The 18,254-nt window shown below is 50.9% G+C and overlaps 1 protein-coding gene across 9 annotated transcripts in view; it reads right to left on the bottom strand.

Moving 5' to 3' along the window:
• The window catches only part of MPRIP (myosin phosphatase Rho interacting protein), a 145,723-nt gene extending 128,127 nt beyond the window's left edge, over positions 1–17,596 (bottom strand). For 4 of the 9 annotated variants that reach the window (XM_019027055.4, XM_019027058.4, XM_055386000.2 and 1 more), the window contains exon 1: positions 17,067–17,595. In XM_019027055.4, the coding sequence (XP_018882600.3) occupies positions 17,067–17,189 (123 nt within the window). In that variant the 5' untranslated portion in view covers positions 17,190–17,595. Of the gene's footprint in view, positions 1–17,066 lie in introns of all 9 variants that reach the window. The other 5 variants (XM_055385999.2, XM_055386001.2, XM_004042198.5 and 2 more) reach the window with 3 other exon arrangements.
• Between the last annotated feature and the right edge of the window lie 658 nt (positions 17,597–18,254).

Here is an 18,254-nt window from a genome sequence, read left to right as displayed (position 1 = left end):
GGAGATTGGGGGCTGTCCTCCAGAAGGACTCTTTCCTACCTGTGCAAAGACATCAAGGCTGGGTGCAGGCTACCACCTCCACCCATCCCAGGAAAAGCTGGGCCAATAAGCCACCTACTTCAGAGCCTCATCAGTAAGGTGCTCAACGTAATTTATTGTCTTAATTGGGAGTACTTGGGGAAGGAAAAGGGATTCTGCTAATTATGCCAGGACTGCTGGTCCCAGAACTCAGAACAGCCATGCCCACCCGGGCCCCTGCAGACTGCAATTGGCTCACCTCCCAACTGGGCCACTCCCCATCCCCACATTCTGCTGCTCTCTATGGAGGCAGGTCAGGGATGCCCCTGATGTCTACCAGCCTCTGCAAGGCCACTGATGCAAAGATCGCACAGCCTCTGGGAATACCAACAAGGAGACGAAGACACGAAAGGTGGTGCAAAGGGAAAGGAACTCAGCACCGTGCCAGGGAGCAAAGGGGAGGAGTGTGGGAGACTTCCCTGGGAGGGGGCAAATGACAGACTTCAGAAATGGAAGTCAGGGGACACCGTCTGTGGGAAGCTGACACAGCCACAGCCAAGCAGGCCCCAAGGCAGCGGCGCAGCCTGGAACAGTGAACTGCACTGCCCCTCCTATAGAGGCCGGCGTGCTCCTCAAGCCCATGGCCCAACTTGAGCTCGACCAGTGGTCTGCAAAGGGGGGAGTCCCTGAGGCCCTTTTTGGGGTCCCTGAGTCAAAACCATTTTAATAAAAATACTAAAACATCCTTTGCCTCCTCTCTCACTCTTTCATGAGTGTACAGTAGAGCTGCCCAAAGGCTACACAGGACATGCTATGGCCACAGACTGTAGAAGCTCTGAGAACCCAGCTGTCTTTCATTATGGCAGACCGTAAAGAGCTCTTCAAAGAGTTAAAAATGTGGGGCTTTTCAGCAAATTTTTGTCTTAGAAAAGTTATTTTTCAGAATATATGTTACTTACGTGACTACATAATAGGCTTATTGTTACTTTTAAGTGAATTCATGAATAAACTTTTTCAGTTTTAACTTCTAATACAAGAAATACCAATGGACATAACCCAGGTAAACTAAAGCGTTCTGAGGGCCTCAATAATCAAGAGCATAAAGGGGTCTGGAACCCAAAAAGTTTGAGAACTGCTGACTTAGCCACCCACTCCCCTAGCACGTCCCCACCCCTTCTGCACCTTTGCTTGGGGAGCAGCCCTGCTGATCCCACTTCTCAGTTGCCATGTGCCCAAACACAAACTTGCCTTTAAGTCTGTCTCCTGGTTTCTACTCAAGAGTCCTTTCTATCCAACAGCACTGCCTTAAAAGGCGACATCTAACCCCAGACTTGTTCCTGGTGGCTGTGTTACATATGGTCCATCTGGAAATGAAACAGACTCCAAGGCACAGGCAGACAGGAAAACCTTTCTCTCAACAATGTGGACCTCTGCCTTGGTGAGGAGGCCAGGAGGAGGGGCTGCGACAGAGGCAACACCTGTTTCTCAATGGACCTGGAGCCCTCCCTGGGTCCCCACTCCCCACAGTCCCTGGAGCTCTCCTCCCCGGGTCCCCACTCCCCACAGCCCTGGAGCTCCTCTCCCCGGGTCCCCACTCCTAATAGTCCTAAAGCTCTCCTCCCCAGGTCCCCATTCCCCACGGCCCTGGAGCTCCCCTCCCGGGGTCCCTACTCCTAATAGTCCTGGAGCTCTCCTCCCTGGGTCCCCATTCCCCATAGTCTTAGATCCCCTCCCTGGGTCCCTGCTCCCCCTGGCCCCTAGAATCCTCTTCCCAGGTCCCTGCTTGCAAAGAGGGGCTTGAAGGACCACAAACATAAGCACCTTTACTGTGCCACAGGACTAACGTCCCTGAGCCTGTGGAGAGGAGTCAGAAAAGCAGGGGACTCCACTGGAATGTGCTTCTGTCCGTGTTCCCTAGAACAGCTCGACCAGCACTGGTGTGAAGGGCAATGCCTGAGCTACCCACCTGGGCCTCGGCTCCCACCCCTAAATCATCTCAGGTCACCTCTGTGAAAGGGATACCACTGGGGAGGGGCGTGAAGGATGCTTTGAATGGATGTCAGTGTTCTCTTTCTTAAGTTGGGTGGCAGGTTCACGAGCATTCATTTTTGTTATTTAGATTTATATTGTAAATGTATGCTGCTTGTATCCTTTTGTGTACATCCAATATTACATTCTATTAAAAAATATTACTGCAAGTATTAGAGTATATCAGCGGCTCTTCAAACTGTGAAGATCCCTGGAGGTCATGCTTCAGGGGCCACCTCGGGTGTAGGATGGGGCAGCGGGTGGGGGTCAGGGTGGTCTCATAGCTGATGCCATTCCTCTTCCTGGCCTTCAACATGAGAACATTCATGCATCATATATGTGAGCTCCATGTTTCATTTCAAGGGGGTGGGTGTTTTGCTGCCAAAGAAATAAAGGTTGAAAACTGGTAACAGTGACGAACAGCGCAGCAAAGGCCTTTTCCCTCTAGCTGACCCCAAGGTCCTCTGGGGACCACTGTGGGGCTCTGTTGGCCCTCTGCCAGCAGCTCCCAGCACCTAGCACTGGGAAGGCACCGCGTCTCCCTGGGGTCTCCAGCCTTCAGCTCCCATGCCCCACAGCCCTCCTTCCAACAATGTTTAAGGATTAACTTGCCTCTTTCTTGGCAGCTCAGCTGATCTTCAGGTCAGACAAAAAGGGAAGAAGAAGGCGTGTACCTCCGAGCAGCTGAGCCACCCCTGCACCTGCACTGCCCCGTGACACTGCCTCATGGCGGCATTTCATGTGTGCGACTCTTGAGGGATGGTCCAGGAACCCAGTTTCCATCCCAGACTCCTCTGTGAAGAGCCCCAGGCTCTGGGCAGGCCTTATTTGGGACCCACCCATAGCCCTCCCACCCAGCAGTCTGCAGGGCTGACATGTGGCTCCAGGTGCTGATGCCAAACAGCTCACTGACAGAATGGCCACAGGCCAGCAAGTCCTCTCCTGGGGTCCGCTGAAAGGAGGTGTTCAGACAAATGCCCGCACACCTGTGTTCACAGCAGCACTATCCACAACGGCCAAAAGGGTGAAGCAATCCCAGTGTCCACCATCCGCACAAGGAATGAATTCTGACCTGTGCTACAAGGTGGATGAACCTTGAAAGCATTAGGCCAAGTGCAAGACACCACAGACAAAAGGTCACATATGGTATGGTATGATTCTGTTTTGATGAAATTTCCAGAATAGGTAAATCCATTGAGGCACAAAGCAGATTTGTAGTTGCTGGGGACTAAAGGCGGGGGTGACTGCTTAATAGTTAAGGTGGGGGGGTTCTTTTGGAGCAATGGAAATGTTTTCAACTGAAGAGGGGTGGCAGTTGTACAATACTGTATGCTAAATGCAATGGAATTGTACATGCTAAAATGGTTAATTTTATGTTGCGTGAATTTCACCTCAAAAAAAAAAACCCTCAAAACCAAGGAACCACACACACAGTTCACCCCATCATAGCACGGGGACAGCAGGGCCCACAGCTGCTGGCCGGCTGTAAACTCCCCCCAACTCCCACTGGGCTCCTGGCCTCCCTCTGCCCACACACAGGTCCTGCAAGCCCAGCCCCGGCCCCTGCCCCTGCTCCCCACTGTATTCAAGCTGGAGGGGGAAAGTGACATTTTAAAAGCCTCTTCCCTGTTTGGTCTTGACAAACAGCCCATGGCCACAGGATTTTTGGAACATGACGCCATTCATGGCAAAGGGAAGAGGGCTGGAGAATGCGTGGGGACAAATTTCTGGGGCAACGTCTTCGCAGGGAAGAGTCACACCCTGTTCCTCAAAAAGCCGTCCTTCCCATTCAGAAACAGGTAGGACAGAAGCACGGTGGAAGGAGGAGCCAAAAAGGGCAGGAAAGCTAAATGAGGTCAGCCCCACCCTTCCCTGCACATGCCAAGGTGGTCAGCCCCGCTCCTGGACACTAGGGGCCAAGGGGGCCACACACAGCCAGACATTGATGGTCTCAAGGCCAAGCTCAGTCCTCTCGGGTCATGTGGAGACAGGGAAGGCCTGGAGTCCCACAGCTGGGTTTCCTCCTGGCTTTGCCACCAGAGGAGCTGCTCTAGGCATATTATACTACCTCTCTCTACCCTTCTCTTAACTCCGCCTTCCGAGGCTGCTGGAAATATAAATGAGCTAATAGTGGCCTGGCACATGGCAATTCCTGTCAGCTATGAATACCACCAACAGCGCCACAAAACAATGCCAGGGCAGGCCACCCTTCAGCAATTTCCGTATAGGAAAACCTCCACACCATAGAAGGCCAGGTGCTAGCTGGCCGGGCCCCCTAGGAAGAGGACTCCTAAGCTCCCAGGCTCACAGGGTTTCCAGGCGGGAAGAGAGATGTGGAATTGAGAAGTAGTGGGCTGTCTGCCGAGGTGACATCTGCCTATTAGAAGAGCTCGTTCTCAGGCTCAAAAGAAGAGACTCCTCCTGTTTAGATCTCATAGAAGGGTCCCCTCAGCAGAGGCTCCTTTCCCTGCAAGGGTGAATGACTTGTAAAGGCTGGGGGTGGGGTGGACAGAGAGGCTGGAAGGACCTGCCTGCCAGCTGAGGGGACCTACTCAACACTGGTGACCAGGGGGCCACGAAACGTCCTGGCCAGATCTCCCACCCACCCAGTGATTTGGGACTAGACCCGGCTCCCCAGCTCTGGGATCCGCTCTACCTTCCTTGGGCATTTCACCCAGGCCCGGCACAAGGATTTTCCTTCCCAGACAACTGCAAGGCAGTTGCTCCATGGATACGAGTGGGATAAGCATGGCTTCTCTTAATCTTCTCCCACACTGCCCATGGCAACTCATACTCCCATCAAAGAAATTCCTAAAATTGGGATCTGCTCTGCCCTTCATGGGACCTGCATGACTTCTCTGGGCTTGACAGGGGCACAGAAGTGGTCTCTAACACTAAATCCTAAGCTGATGAAGCCTGGTCCCTTCACTTCCTACCCTCTAAAAAAAAAAAAATTTATTTATTTTTTTTTTTTGATACAGGGTCTCGCTCTATTACCCAGGTTGGAGTGCAGTGGCATGATCTCAGCACACTGCAACCTCCACCTCCTGCCTCAGGCGATCCTTCTACCTCAGCCTCCCAAGTAGCTGGGACCACAGGCATGTGCCACCAAGCTTGGCTATGTTTTTTACTTTTTTGTAGAGACAGGGTTTCCCTGTCTTGCCCAGGCTGATCTCGAACTCCTGGGCTCAAGCAATCTGCCCACCTTGGCCTCCCAAAGTTCCGGGATAACAGGTGTGAGCTGCAGCACCTGACCTAAAAATTCTTAAAATCAGTTCAGTCCTTACACAGCAGGTCCTCAAATAATGCCATTTCATTCAACATTGATTTGTTATAACAATGTTGAGAAAAAAAAAAAAAGAATTCCTGCACCCACTGCCTGTGTGGAGTTTGTGTGCTCTCACGACTCCGTGGGTTTTCTCTGTACTCTGCTTTCTTTCACATCTCAGAGATGTGCACATTCAGTGAACTGGACATCTAAGTGGTCCCAGTCTGAGCAGGTGTGGGTGCGAGTGTGTCCTGTGATGGAACGGCGTCCTGTCCAGGCTTTGTGCCCCGGGAGAGGCTCCAGCCACCAGTGACATTGAACTGGAATAAGTAAGCTGGAAAACGCATGAATGAATATAGGTAACTGCCTACTAAAAAGTCATCAAGTCTACGATAATCACACAAACACATGACAATAAACTATGCAGTAAGAAGCACTCAGCGAGCCCACCGCTTTTGTTCTTGTTTTTGAACTTCCTGGTGGTAGGAGGTATGCCTTACAATTTTCACTTTGCAGACATTTTTCCTTGATTTAACCTATCACCATGACTGTCATCACTCACTGTCATCACTCACCAAAACTTGTATAGATAATGATCTTACTTGTTTTTATTCATCTTCCTGAAATGTATATAATAGCTCACATGTATTTCCATGTTTAATATTAGAAATACTTTGGATCTTTATTTAGAAGTTTGGTTAATTTTTATAACCTGAAATATGCCGTAGAAACTTAAATCCTGTTTATATCAATTAGCTTATGATAAAATTGGTGTGGTTGTGTGTTGTTATGCTTACAGTAGCAGTTTCCAAGAGCCCATCAATGACGGTGAGGACTTACTGTACTTACACATTCTGAAAAATCAAACACACACAAGGCAAACTGACTACTTCCTTCCAGTCCTCAAGGGGCTGACATAAGAAAGCTGCTAGGGTGGTGCAGAGCAGCTGAGTGGGAGAGGAGACAGCCTGAGCATCTGTTTAATGGGCATGGGCCTGAGCTTCTGTTTAATGGGCATGGGACAGAAAGAAACAGGTTTGAGGGCCAGCTTGCCCACAAAATCACAGTGGAAGGTCCCCTCCCTGGGCTGTTTTCTCTGCAGTAACCTAAGAGGGATGGGGACCTGGTGCTCCCTGCACTGCCCCTGCCCCATCTCGCCCATGGCCTGGCCCATGGTGGACATTCAAGAGCAGATGGGCCAGCATGCTAAGTGAGAGCTTCCCAAGGGCAAGATCCATGTCCCACACACAGCTCCATACTACATGGTTTACTGCTGATAAAACGGACCCCATTTACTAAGCACCCACCATATAACCCAGTATTTACAAACTCTGCCCTTGCCACGGATCCTGCGGTTGCTGAGGACTTTGGAAGCATCTTCCTGCATCCTCATCAGGACCCAAAGCCATGGGTACTATTATTATAACCCCCCAGTTTTCAGATGAGGGGCATAGATGCTTCAGCTCTAAGTAACTTGCTCCATCAGCATGGAAAATGGAGCTAGAATGGAAACTCAAATCTGGGCTCGCCACCATTCCAATTCCCTTGCCTGGGCGCACTGAAATGAAAAGTGGGACTGTGTCAGATTTCTAGGTCAGAGCAGGTCCCCAAGCAGAAGCCATGCAAATGCCCTGACCCACCCCTCCCGCGGCCCTGAGGCTCCTGAGCCTCAAGTGGCTCACCCAGTCCTGATAGTGAGGCTCTGGGTCTGGCATCAGGAGACCCAGGAGACATGGCCCCTTTCTCTGGCTCAGCTGGGGCTCCCTGCAGCTGCTCCCCCTTCCCTTGGCCCCTTTATCTATGGGCAGGACCACGAGGAGGTCAGAAACCTTGTGTGGAAAGTGCACCATGGTTGCTTGTGGGTCTGTTAAATCCAGTGCCTCAGAACCTACAGAGATCAAGGACAAAGCTATTTCCTGATTCTGAATTCCTCTTTCAGAGGAAAAAATTGTGCTTCCTGTTCAGAGCTGTGCCAAAGGTGTGGTTGCTGCCTAGGCCAGTAGCCCATGTTGGGGATGTGGGGCACCCCGAGGCTGAGGAGAGGTGAAGATCTGGGCGATGCCCTGCACAACAGCCTGCACCATTCACACACACGCCCCACCACACACTCAAGAACTAAGGAGTCCAAGTTGGGGCAAGGCCCTGTTCCTGACAGCAAAGGTTAACACTTATTAGAGACAAGGTGGCCAAACAGGACTTTGGAAAAAATCGTGCTGGACTTTCTGTGACCTAGGCAGGTCGCTGAACCTCTGCTGAACCTCTCCAGGTCTCGGCGGCTCCATCTGCTAATTGAAGACAATCCCTCACCTGCATAATGTGGGGGAAAGGCAGGGAGGGCGGGTGCAGACAGCCCCAGCAGGTCCCTCTTCCCAGGGCTAGGAACTAGAAGTCCAGGAAACAGCTGTGATTTATTCTGCAGCACTGCAATATACCAATCTCCCTACTACCCATCTGCCCCGGGCCAAACAAAAACACTAAGGAGTTTACAAAGCAAAGTGGCCTTCCCAAGGACAGGGAGGATGAGTCTGGAGCCAGGGTGGACTCTGGCACGGGAGCCTCATGGAGCTGAAATCTGTATCACGGCCCCATTGCTGAGCAGCTCAGTGACCTTGGGCAGGCCGCTCAACCACTCTGAAAACTCAGGGTCCCCTCCTCCGAGGGAGGCCTTGCTGCCACCAGCCCTGCTGGCCACCCTTGCCTGCTGAGGTCTGTGTGAAATCACAGGCTATGACACAATATAGCAGGTAGAGGTTCAAAGGATCCGGCAGGCCCATCCACTCAGAGTCTCGCTGCAAAGCAGCTCTGACACCAGGGCCACCTCTGGCACAGCATGCAACCGCCAAGCTGCGCCCAAGGGGAAGGAGCCAGACGGGTTACAGCCTCCAGGCAAAAACCAGGCTGTGGTTTCATGTGAACTAGGATGACCCTGACTGAGAAAACCAGTGAGTGGTTTGGAAGATTTCTGTTCCAGCTTCCAGAGACAAAATGTCAGTGAATCAACCCCCCAGGTGCTCTTGCCCCCAACGGAAGTGACAATGCCTTGAGAGCTCTGGGTAGGGCATGGGAGCTCCATTCCAGAGCAGCTGTAAGACTGCCTCAATTGCTAAAATTGGAAAAAGCACAAAATCTAGGGCAGAGTTTTCGAACCTGCCCCAAATGGCCCCAGAGATGACCCAAGGCCCTCCCCCGCCACTCCGCCCCAGGATGGGAGGCCAAGCTCCAGGCTTTGGCTGCCTTGCCCAGAGCCGCACTGCTTTTGATGAAAGCTTGAAAACCATCCACCTGGTCCAACTGTGTCATTCAGCTGAGAAAGAGTGGCTGGGGGAATGAGTTTCCCAGGATAAAAGAAGAGCCCGTTTTCTTAGGTCAGATGCTTCCAAATTAGCACCCAATGATCCTCCATGTCCAGTAGTAGGATGTCTTCCCCTGTGCCTCGCTGCCACGCTCTCTCCCTCTTTCAAGACTAAGTGGCAGCTTGGGAACAATTTAAACATTCCGAGTTAAATTTCTTTATTTCTGCTAAAGAGCATGAGGTTGCCCAAAGAAAGGCTACTTCCCCCAGAGGCGGCAGCCAGCGTGCTTCCTGGAACATCCCTCACCACATGGGGGGCTCAGGAACTCCCCATTCCATCAGCACACTACTCCTCCCCTGCAAAGAGAAGGCAGGCACCCGCTTTACAGGTGGGAGACATAAGTCACCTTCCTGGGTCACCCTGCACATTTGTGTCAGGAAGAGAACACAGGCCTTGGACTATAGTCCTTCTGTGTGGCAAGGGAAAGAGAAATCAGAGGAAAAGATCGGGTAACAGGCTAGAACCCAGGGAAAAAAGCTAGGGTGCAATTACATAATACTGGAACATTGCACGTCCAGTTTAGAGGGGGATACGCCAGCCTGCCCACCACGGCCCTCACCGGCTCCCCACGGGACAGGCCTGAGGCCCTGGCAAGGACCCTCCTCCCTTCTGCCCCTAAACTCTGCCTCTGGGCAGGGAGTGGGGATCAGAGCCCAGAAGAGAACTTCTAACACACCAAAAGAAGCCATCAAAGATGTGATAATCAAAGAAAGAAACTTCAAAAGTTGGCAATAGACACCAAGGGCCAAGGAGGAGTGGGGACACAAACAGGAGTAACAAGTCCCAGAGAAGCAGCACTCCAGGAACCTTCCAACCCAAGGCCCAAGGGAGGGACGGAGGAAACTCACCACCACCTGTGGCACCCCAGGGCTGCCACCAGGACTGCGGGCAGTGGCCACACCACCAGGCTACTAAGCAGTGGGAAAGTGGCTCATCTGAGCTGAAATGTGCTGTAACGTAAAATGCTCACGTCATAACTTTTTTGCATGGTGTAATGACAGTATTTTGGATATATCTGGTTAAATAAAACATAATTAAAATTAATTTCACTTTTTTTTTTTTTTTTGAGACGGAGTCTCACTCTATTGCCCAGGCTGGAGTGCAGGGGCGCAATCTCAGCTCACTGCAAGCTCCGCCTCCCGGGTTCACACCATCCTCCTGCCTCAGCCTCCTGAGTAGCTGGGACTACAGGCACCCACCACCACGCCCGATTAATTTTTTGTATTTTTAGTAGAGACAGGGTTTCACCGTGGTCTCGATCTCCTGACCTCGTGATCCACCCGCCTCGGCCTCCCAAAGTGCTGGGATTACAGGCATGAGCCACTGCGCCTGGCCCCGACTAATTTATTGTATTTTTAGTAGAGACGGGTTTCACTGTGTTAGCCAGGATGGTCTTGATCTCCTGACCTCGTGATCCGCCCGTCTCGGCCTCCCAAAGTGCTGAAATTACAGGCGTGAGCCACTGCACCCGGCCCCTCTTTTTACTTTTTTAATGTAGCCGCTGGAAAATTTAAAATTTCCTATGTGGCTTCCATTACAGTTCTAGAGGACAGGGCTGGTCTGAGGGGTGGCACACTGTGCCCCTGTGCCAAATTGGCCCACCAGCTGCTTTTCTAAGACCCCAAAACCAAGAATGGCTTTTACATTTTTAAGTGGCTATATCCTACACAACCTCCTCGATTTTGCCTGTTGGCCTGCAAAACCTAAAATATACAAGATTTCTTTTGAGTAAAAGGCTCCGGGATGTGATGAAAGCTTGAAAACCACCGACCTGGTCCAACTGTGTCATTCAGGTGGGAGAGTGGCTTGGGGAAGGAGTTCCCCAGGATAAAAGAAGAGTCCTTTATAAAAAAAATTGCCAAGCCCTGGTCTAGACTCTAGAAACAATCAGATATTCACTCCAGGTGACACAAGGAGCAGAAGGCAGGTGTGTGTGTGAGAGAGCGATTCTTGTACAGACAGTCCCTGACTTATAATTTTGACTTTGTGATAGGTCTGATGGGTTTTACCTGGATGTACCCCCACCATAAGTCCCATCATAAGTCAAGGAGCATTTGGAAGTGAACAATTCAGGGGCATTTAGTACATTTCACAATGTTGTGCAACCAGCACTTTTATCTAGTTCCAAAACATTTCATCACCCCCAAAATAGAACCCCAGTCTCATTACCAGTCATTCCACATTGCCCACCCAACCCTCAGGCTCTGGCAACAACCGATCTGCTTTCTGTTTCTACAGATTTACCTGTTTTGGACATTTTACATAAATGGAATCACACAGTATGTGACACATGACCTTTCATGTCTGCTTCTTAGCACAATGTTTTCTAGGTTCGTCCATGTTGTGGCATGTCTCAGTACTTCGCTCCTTCTTAGAACTGAATGATATTCCATGGTACGGATACACTATGATTTGCTTATCTACGCATTAGTGGATGGACACTTGGATTGTTGCTGCCTTTTGGCTATTGTGAGTAGTGCTGTTATGAACATTTGTATACAAGTATCTGTTTGAATACACCTGTCCTCAATTCTTCTGGGCATATACCTAGAAGTGGGAATGCTGGCTCATGTGGTAGGTTCTATGCTGAACTTTTTGAGAAACCCCCAAACTGTTTCCACAGCAGCTACACCATTTCATTCCCACCAGCAACGCGCAAGAGTTATAACTTCTTCACATCCTCGCCAACATGTTATATTCTTATTTTTTTAATTCTAGCCCTCCTGACAGGTATGAAGTGATATCTCACTGTGGTTTCAATTTGGGTTTCGCTGATGACAACGCTGAGCATTTGTCATGGTGCTTGGCCGTCTGAAATGGGATTTTGTGTGTCTGAGATTTTTGACACGCTCCCTGCCAAGCAACACACCAACTCCTGTTACAGATCTTCTACAAGGGGGGGATGCGAAATCTCCCCATTGTTTCTGAGATACACATTAAGTCAAATCAGGAAGTCCTATGCCTTAGAACTTCTATGAATGTCTACAGGAACAAAGGGAAACCTGATGAAATGCTTCCCTGAGACCTCGTCCTGGCCCACATCCTCTACGTCTGAAATTCCCACCTGAGGCCCCCGCAGCCTTGGCAGTGGGGTATGGGCACAGCGAGGGCAGAATCACACCAGGAAGACTAAGAACCCTGGGAGAGATCAAGACCGAGCTCATTTCCAGATGGGAAAACAGGCCTGAGCAATGAAAATGACCCAGCCAAGGTCCCACGAAAAAACAGGGCTAGACAAAGAACTAGAAACAGGCTTGCAGGCTCCTTCCACAGAGGCAATGCCTGAAGTCACACAGTCAGCAGGAGAAAGAGACATCACCCCCAGATCAACATCCGCTGGGAACGCACACAGATGTAGAAGCTGAGCACCCTGGGTTCCAGACCTGCTTCTCCCACTAACGCCCACCCCTCTGATTCACCTCCCAGCCTCTGCACCTGCTCCCCTTTTGCCTGCCCACTACATGGGGGCTTCCTAGGCTGGTTGCTCTCCTTTCACTCTATGCAGCCTCCTGAGTGCTCACACTCACTCCCATGATTTCAGCAACCACCTCCACATCCAAGACTTAAGAATTCCAACCCAGCCTCCCTCTACGTCCATAAGGGTCAAACTTACCATATTATTTTTTACCCCTCCCCATCCCCCAAGTTTACTCCAAATCTGTTCTTCTCAATCTCTGTTAAAGGTACTTCTAACTACCCCAGGTTCCTCAACACCCACCTCTGATCAACCAACAACATCCTGTCCCTAGAGTCTGATTCCTTCCATCCTCACCAGCACTGATCTGGGGAGAATGCCTTGATTGTAATTTACCTACTTTAATAGCCTCCAGTAGATCTTCTGCCTTTAACCAGAATTATTTTCCTAAAAAACAAGTCTGATAGATTAAAAAGCTAAGTATAAAAATAGCTATAAAAGAATATGAGAAATTATTTTACAAATCTTGGAAAGTAGGCCTTAAACATGACATTAAAACTACAAACTATTAAAAAAAAAAGACCAACTGCATTTATATTATGAAAAAGAAAAATAACCACACAAAAAAGACAAGTGGCATTCTGGGAAAAAATACCTGCAATACGTGGCAAGCATCGGATTAATATCTAGTGCAGGGTCAGCAAACTATGGCTCGCAGGCCACACATCATGCCAGCTGCCTGTTTTTGTAAATAAAGTTTTTAAAATTTATTATTATTATTACTTTTTTGAGAAGGAGTCTCACTTTGTTGCCCAGGCTGCAGTGCTGTGGCACGATCTTGGCTCAATGCAACCTCTGCCTCCTGGGTTCAAGCAATTCTTGTGCCTCAGCCTCCCAAGGAGTAGCTGGGATTACAGGCATGTGCCACCACACCCAGCTAGTTTTTGTATTTTTAGTAGAGACAGAGTTTCACCATGTTGGCCAGGCTGGTCTTGAACTCCTGACCTCAGATCATCCACCCACCTCAGCCTCCCTAAGTGCTGGGATTACAGGCATGAGCCACTGCGCCCTGCCGGTAAATAAAGTTTTACTGGAACACAGTAACTCATTCAAACTCATTCGTTAATGTGTTGTCTACGGCTGCCTTTGTGATGAGACGGCAAAGTCTGCACAGTTGTGACAGAGACCATATAGCCCACAGAGACTATATTTACTATTTGGCCTTTTACCAAAAAAGTTTGCAGACCCCTGACCTAAAGCACTTATAGAAAGCTCCTACAAATCAACTGGGGGAAAAACTAACCTGACAGAAAAATGGGCAAGCAATACGAACAGGCAATCCACAAAAGAAACAAAAATACTCAGTAAATACTATAAAAAAGGCTCAACTTCATGAGTAATTAGGAAAATTATTAGAGAATTAAATCATTTGATAATATCCAGTCCTGGAAATGTTATGACACAGCCTTTTTTGGAAGGCAATTTCGTGGTATCTGAAAAAAAAAATTTATGCGCTTGATGTCAACCCAGCCATTCTATTTATAGGTATCTGCCCCCAGAGAAATACTTGCATTCATGCATGCACGCACACACACCCAGAAGTATTTATAAGACTCTTTGCCGAAACATTCACTGTATATAACAGCAAAACCCGTAAGCAACCTTGACGTCTATCAATAAGGAAACGGGTTAAATTATAGTACACTCCTAAAGGCCTAATATGCAAAATGGTTCTGGCATCTTTACATGCAACACCATGAAAAGAACGTGAAGATATGCTGATAAGCAGAAAACAAAAAATATGTCGCAGAGCAAATACATGCACACAGTTCAGGATAAAAAGGTTTAACTGTATATTTGAGCTGGGCACAGTGACTCACGCCTGTAATCCCGGCACTCTGGGAGGCCGAGGCAGGCGGATCACGAGGTCAGGAGATCAAGACCATCCTGGCTAACACAGTGAAACCTTGTCTCTACTAAAAATACAAAAAATTAGCCAGGCATGGTGGCGGGTGCCTGTAGTCCCAGCTACTCGGGAGGCTGAAGCAAAAGAATGGCATGAACCTGGGAGGCGGAGCTTGCAGTGAGCCCAGATCGCGCCACTGCACTCCAGCCTGGGCAACAGAGCCAGACTCCGCCTCAAAAAAAAAAAAAAATACTGTATATTTGGGTCCGTATGTCGCTGAGAAATGCACAGGAAAACTGGAGGATAAATGACACTCTGTGAACAGGGGCCTGGAACAAGCAATAAAGGACGGTCACTTATCACTTATCCCAGATTACTCCAAATTTCCGTGAGGAGGAAAAGGCAAAGAACTCCACTGCTCCAAGCCAGCAATCTCAAGGCACCTCCTGCAACATAACTATCCCTGACATTATTGTCCTCATCATGTGCTCATGGTGTGGCCACTGTAGACCCTGAACAGGAGTAGGGGAACTAACATTGGCTTCAGAATCCTGGCTCCATCCCTGAACTGGGCAAGTCACTTCCCTTCTCTGGGTTTCAATCTTCTCACCGGTAAGAGGAAGTGGTTACATTAGCTGATCTCCAAGTCCCTTCCAGGTCTGATGCCATAATACAGTCCCTGCAAGAGGTTTCTGTGCCTCTCTAGGGGAAAAACAAACAAACAAAACCCACAGCTGAGGAAATAAACCTCAAACCAAAAGGCTCAGAGAAATGTCTGCTCCTGGGAAGATGACATCTCCAGAGCAAAAGCCAGCCAAGGCTGCCCACCACCTCCCTGGGCCCAGTATCCTCTCCTCTTAAAGAGGGAGTGGCCTCGATGGTGGCTGATGTATCTTCCAGCTTTGACGGTCTAAAATAAGCTCCAGGCTGGGAGGGGCAGCAGGAAGCAGGGGCTTGGGGGAGACTGATGGGAACCGATTGGTTGAGGTTTTCTAATGGAGCCATAAGGATGAGAGTGAGAGGGAGGGCCGGATGCAGAGAGCAGCAGAGAAGGCTGTTGGCAACAGCCCTGAGTCTCCCTCCTCTCTTTTCAAGAGCAGTTTCTTCCTGAAAGATCCCAGGAGGTAGAATGCTGGGCTAACCTCTCCCAGCACAAATAACCCCACTCATTATTTCAGAAACTACCATTCCAGTTGTGCCCTGAAGGTCTCAGGCCTGTTTCAAAACCCACAATTCAACTTCGAATACAGTGAGAGTACAGTATTTTAAGTTTGCCTCTCCCCGTGAATCCAATTAATAATCAACAGATTAAAAAAAATCTTAGCAGATTGGACTCAAACATGCAGATTCCATCCTAGTTTATCTAAGCTTAAGAATTCGCAAACAGCCCCTATAAGGTGTAAATTTACCAATTTTGACAGTTCCTTAGAATAACCAGGAAACTTACAAACCTCTCTCAGAACATCCCTTGCCCAGAAACTTCTTCAAGTGGCAGGTTTTTTTGGTTTGTTAAATTGTAAGAGAAAAAAGTTTCATAAAATATCATTTCTTGCTTTTCACAAATGCTCAGTGAAGGAGGTAAGCCAGGGACCAGGATTCCCAATTTACAGATAAGGAAATTAAAAGATACAGAAGTAAAGGGATTTGTTCAAGGTCACACAGCTGGAAGTGACAGCCAAGACCTGAAGCAAAGTCTCCTAACAACTCCTCATCGCTTAAACTGTTTCATCCAAAAAAGCATCCAGATGAGAAGGAATCAAGTTCTCCTTTACACTCCAAAACATCCTCCGAGGTAAATGAGTTCTATCCGTCCCAAGCTGACCGTCCTTAAAACCCTTGGTATCTTAACCATCTATGACTTTGCAGCCTTGAGTGTTTCGTTAAGCTTTTGGGGTTTAGATGAAAGGAATCTTTTCCTGGCAGTTGGAAACCTGACCTCAGAGAAAGGCCCCGTGCCCCAGGCCGTAACCCCTGCTCCACCACCCTACTCCAGTCGGCCATGTAAACAAGTCAAACCCTGGGTGCACTGAAGTGGCATTAAAAACAACCAGGCCCGTTCACTCGTTTTCAGTCTAAGAGGTTCTTCTGCGACAGGAGTGGCTACAACTAGGTCACACTGGACTGGAATGTGAAGGGACTTCCCCTGGCTTCATTCAGGAGGCTGAGAGAAAGCTCTGAAAAGGATGGAGATGATGGCCGTGGGGAGGGTACCGAGGCACATCCCAAGGAGGTGCACACAAGGCTCGGAATCCTGGAACACTAGGAGTTCAAATAGCAATCACTGCAGGGGTTCCCAAGGGCCATGGGGGCTGCAACCAAGCCTCTTGGAGCCTTTCATCAATACAAATTCCCCATCTCCCCAATCACTCCAGGGCGGGGGCCCCAGAACTCTGTGTTTAATGGCTATGACTCTAATGCACGTTTGGGAGTCACAACTAGCTCAAAGCCCTGTTTGACAGTTAAGGCTGGGAGACAGAAATCAACTTTCCCGAGGACCCACAGGTCTCCTCACCCCTCGGCCAGTGACCAGGGAACTGGTCCCAGCTCCCCGCTAAACTACGGCCTGCCAGACTAAGTTCAAGAACAAGACCCTCCTCGCCAGACTTGGACACCCTTCACCTCTCTCCAGTGCTTGACAGTGACGATGATTCAGAATCGGGGCAGGCTGCGTCCCACTAGACGGAAGCCCACAGTCCTCCCCAACAATCCGACCCCTGGGCCACTCTGGCTGGACAAATCCAAGTCCAGTCCCAAGCCAGAATCTCAGGGGGGTCCCGTCAAGCGGCATGCAATCCCTAAGCGCTTTGTTCCTACTAAGCGAAACCAGGCACTTTTGAGTCACCCAAAAAGCATGAATCACACAGCCGGGCAATGGGAACGGGAAAGGATGTTATTTTTCGGCATACTCGAGGATTTTCCCTTTGTCCCAGCTCTGTCAATGCACTTCCCGTCCCCATGCCCCAGGACTCGCGCATTTCCCTGCTCCATTTTTATTTTCCCTGCAGCCCTTGGCGGCGCCCCGGCCGCCGACCCGCGGCTCCCAGAACGGAGGTGTCCGGGCCGGCCCCAGTCGCTCACCTGCGTCAGGTCCTCGTCGTTGAGCAAATGCGACTCGCGGGGCTTGAAGCAGTTCTGACACTTGCTCTTGTTGAAGATGTTGGCCTGGAATTTCCTGCACGGGTTCTCCTTGGCTGCCGACATGGTCGGCGCGGCGGCGGCGGCGGCGGCGGCGGCGCAGGCCTGGCCGGCCTGGCGCTCCCGGCGGGCTAGGGGCTCAGCGCGGCCACCGCCGCATCCCTCGCCGGCCCCGCCGCAGGCCCGGCCCGGCCTCCTTCCCGGCGGGCGGTTCGCTGCACGCGCCGAGGCTCCTGAGCCGCCCGGGCCTCACAGCGCGCGCGACGCCCAGCTCCCGCCCGCACCGCCGCCGCCCGGCCGCCGCGGGCCCATGGACGCGGCCTCGGGCCCGCTGCTTCCCGCTGCGGCCCGCCTCTCAGGCTCCGGTCGCCGCCGTCCCGGCTCGTCCGCGCCGCCGCAGCTGCCCTCGGCGCCCCGCGGCCGCTGCAAATGGGAGCGGAGCACCTCACGCACTACGGGCGGGGCGGGCGGGCGGGCGGGCGGGCGCGGGGAGGTGCCGGGGCGTACGGGGCGGGGCCGCGCCAGACGCGATCGGCAGCCCCACCGGCCAATGGCGTTGGCGCGCTCTCGCTAACAAAGGAACCTCTGGGCCAATGGCAGTCGGGGGCGGGACCGAGGGCCGCCGAGCGCAAGGTAAGTTGTGCAGGCCGGGAAGGTGGGGGCGCCGGCATGGGACGTTCAGGTTTGGTGGACTGGTGCCGAGGCCGGCCGGGCTGACAGCTGCAGGGCCCGGGCGGGGGCTGCGGGGGAAGGCGGAGCCGACCTCAGGCTGCCTCTCTGCAACCCCCTCGCTCCCAGGCTCGCCTTCCCGCGCCCACGCTGTACACCCAACGGAGGCATCTTCCCCAAGCCCAGCTCGGAGAGGATTAGTTTAGCACCTACTGTGTACCAGGCCCCCTCGTAGGAGTCAGTTAGCGTCGGGAAGGGCTGGATACTCCAAGGGCTCGCTCATTAAAGTTTCGCAACCTCTCCATTCTCATCCCCATTTTACATAGGAGGAGACTGAGGAGCAGAGAAGTAACAGCGGGTAGTATTTCAAGGGATGACTAAGAGAAGATGTCAGCGGACTTGAAGAGCTGTCAGCTCCATTAGGGGAGATGAGCGAAGGCTGACTCTGCCAGGTGCTGAGCT

Source organism: Gorilla gorilla, chromosome 4 (assembly GCF_029281585.2).
Source record: "Gorilla gorilla gorilla isolate KB3781 chromosome 4, NHGRI_mGorGor1-v2.1_pri, whole genome shotgun sequence".
Lineage (NCBI taxonomy): Eukaryota > Metazoa > Chordata > Mammalia > Primates > Hominidae > Gorilla > Gorilla gorilla.
The sequence above is the reverse complement of the archived record's forward strand: the minus strand, read 5'-3'. Positions and strand labels throughout refer to the sequence as shown.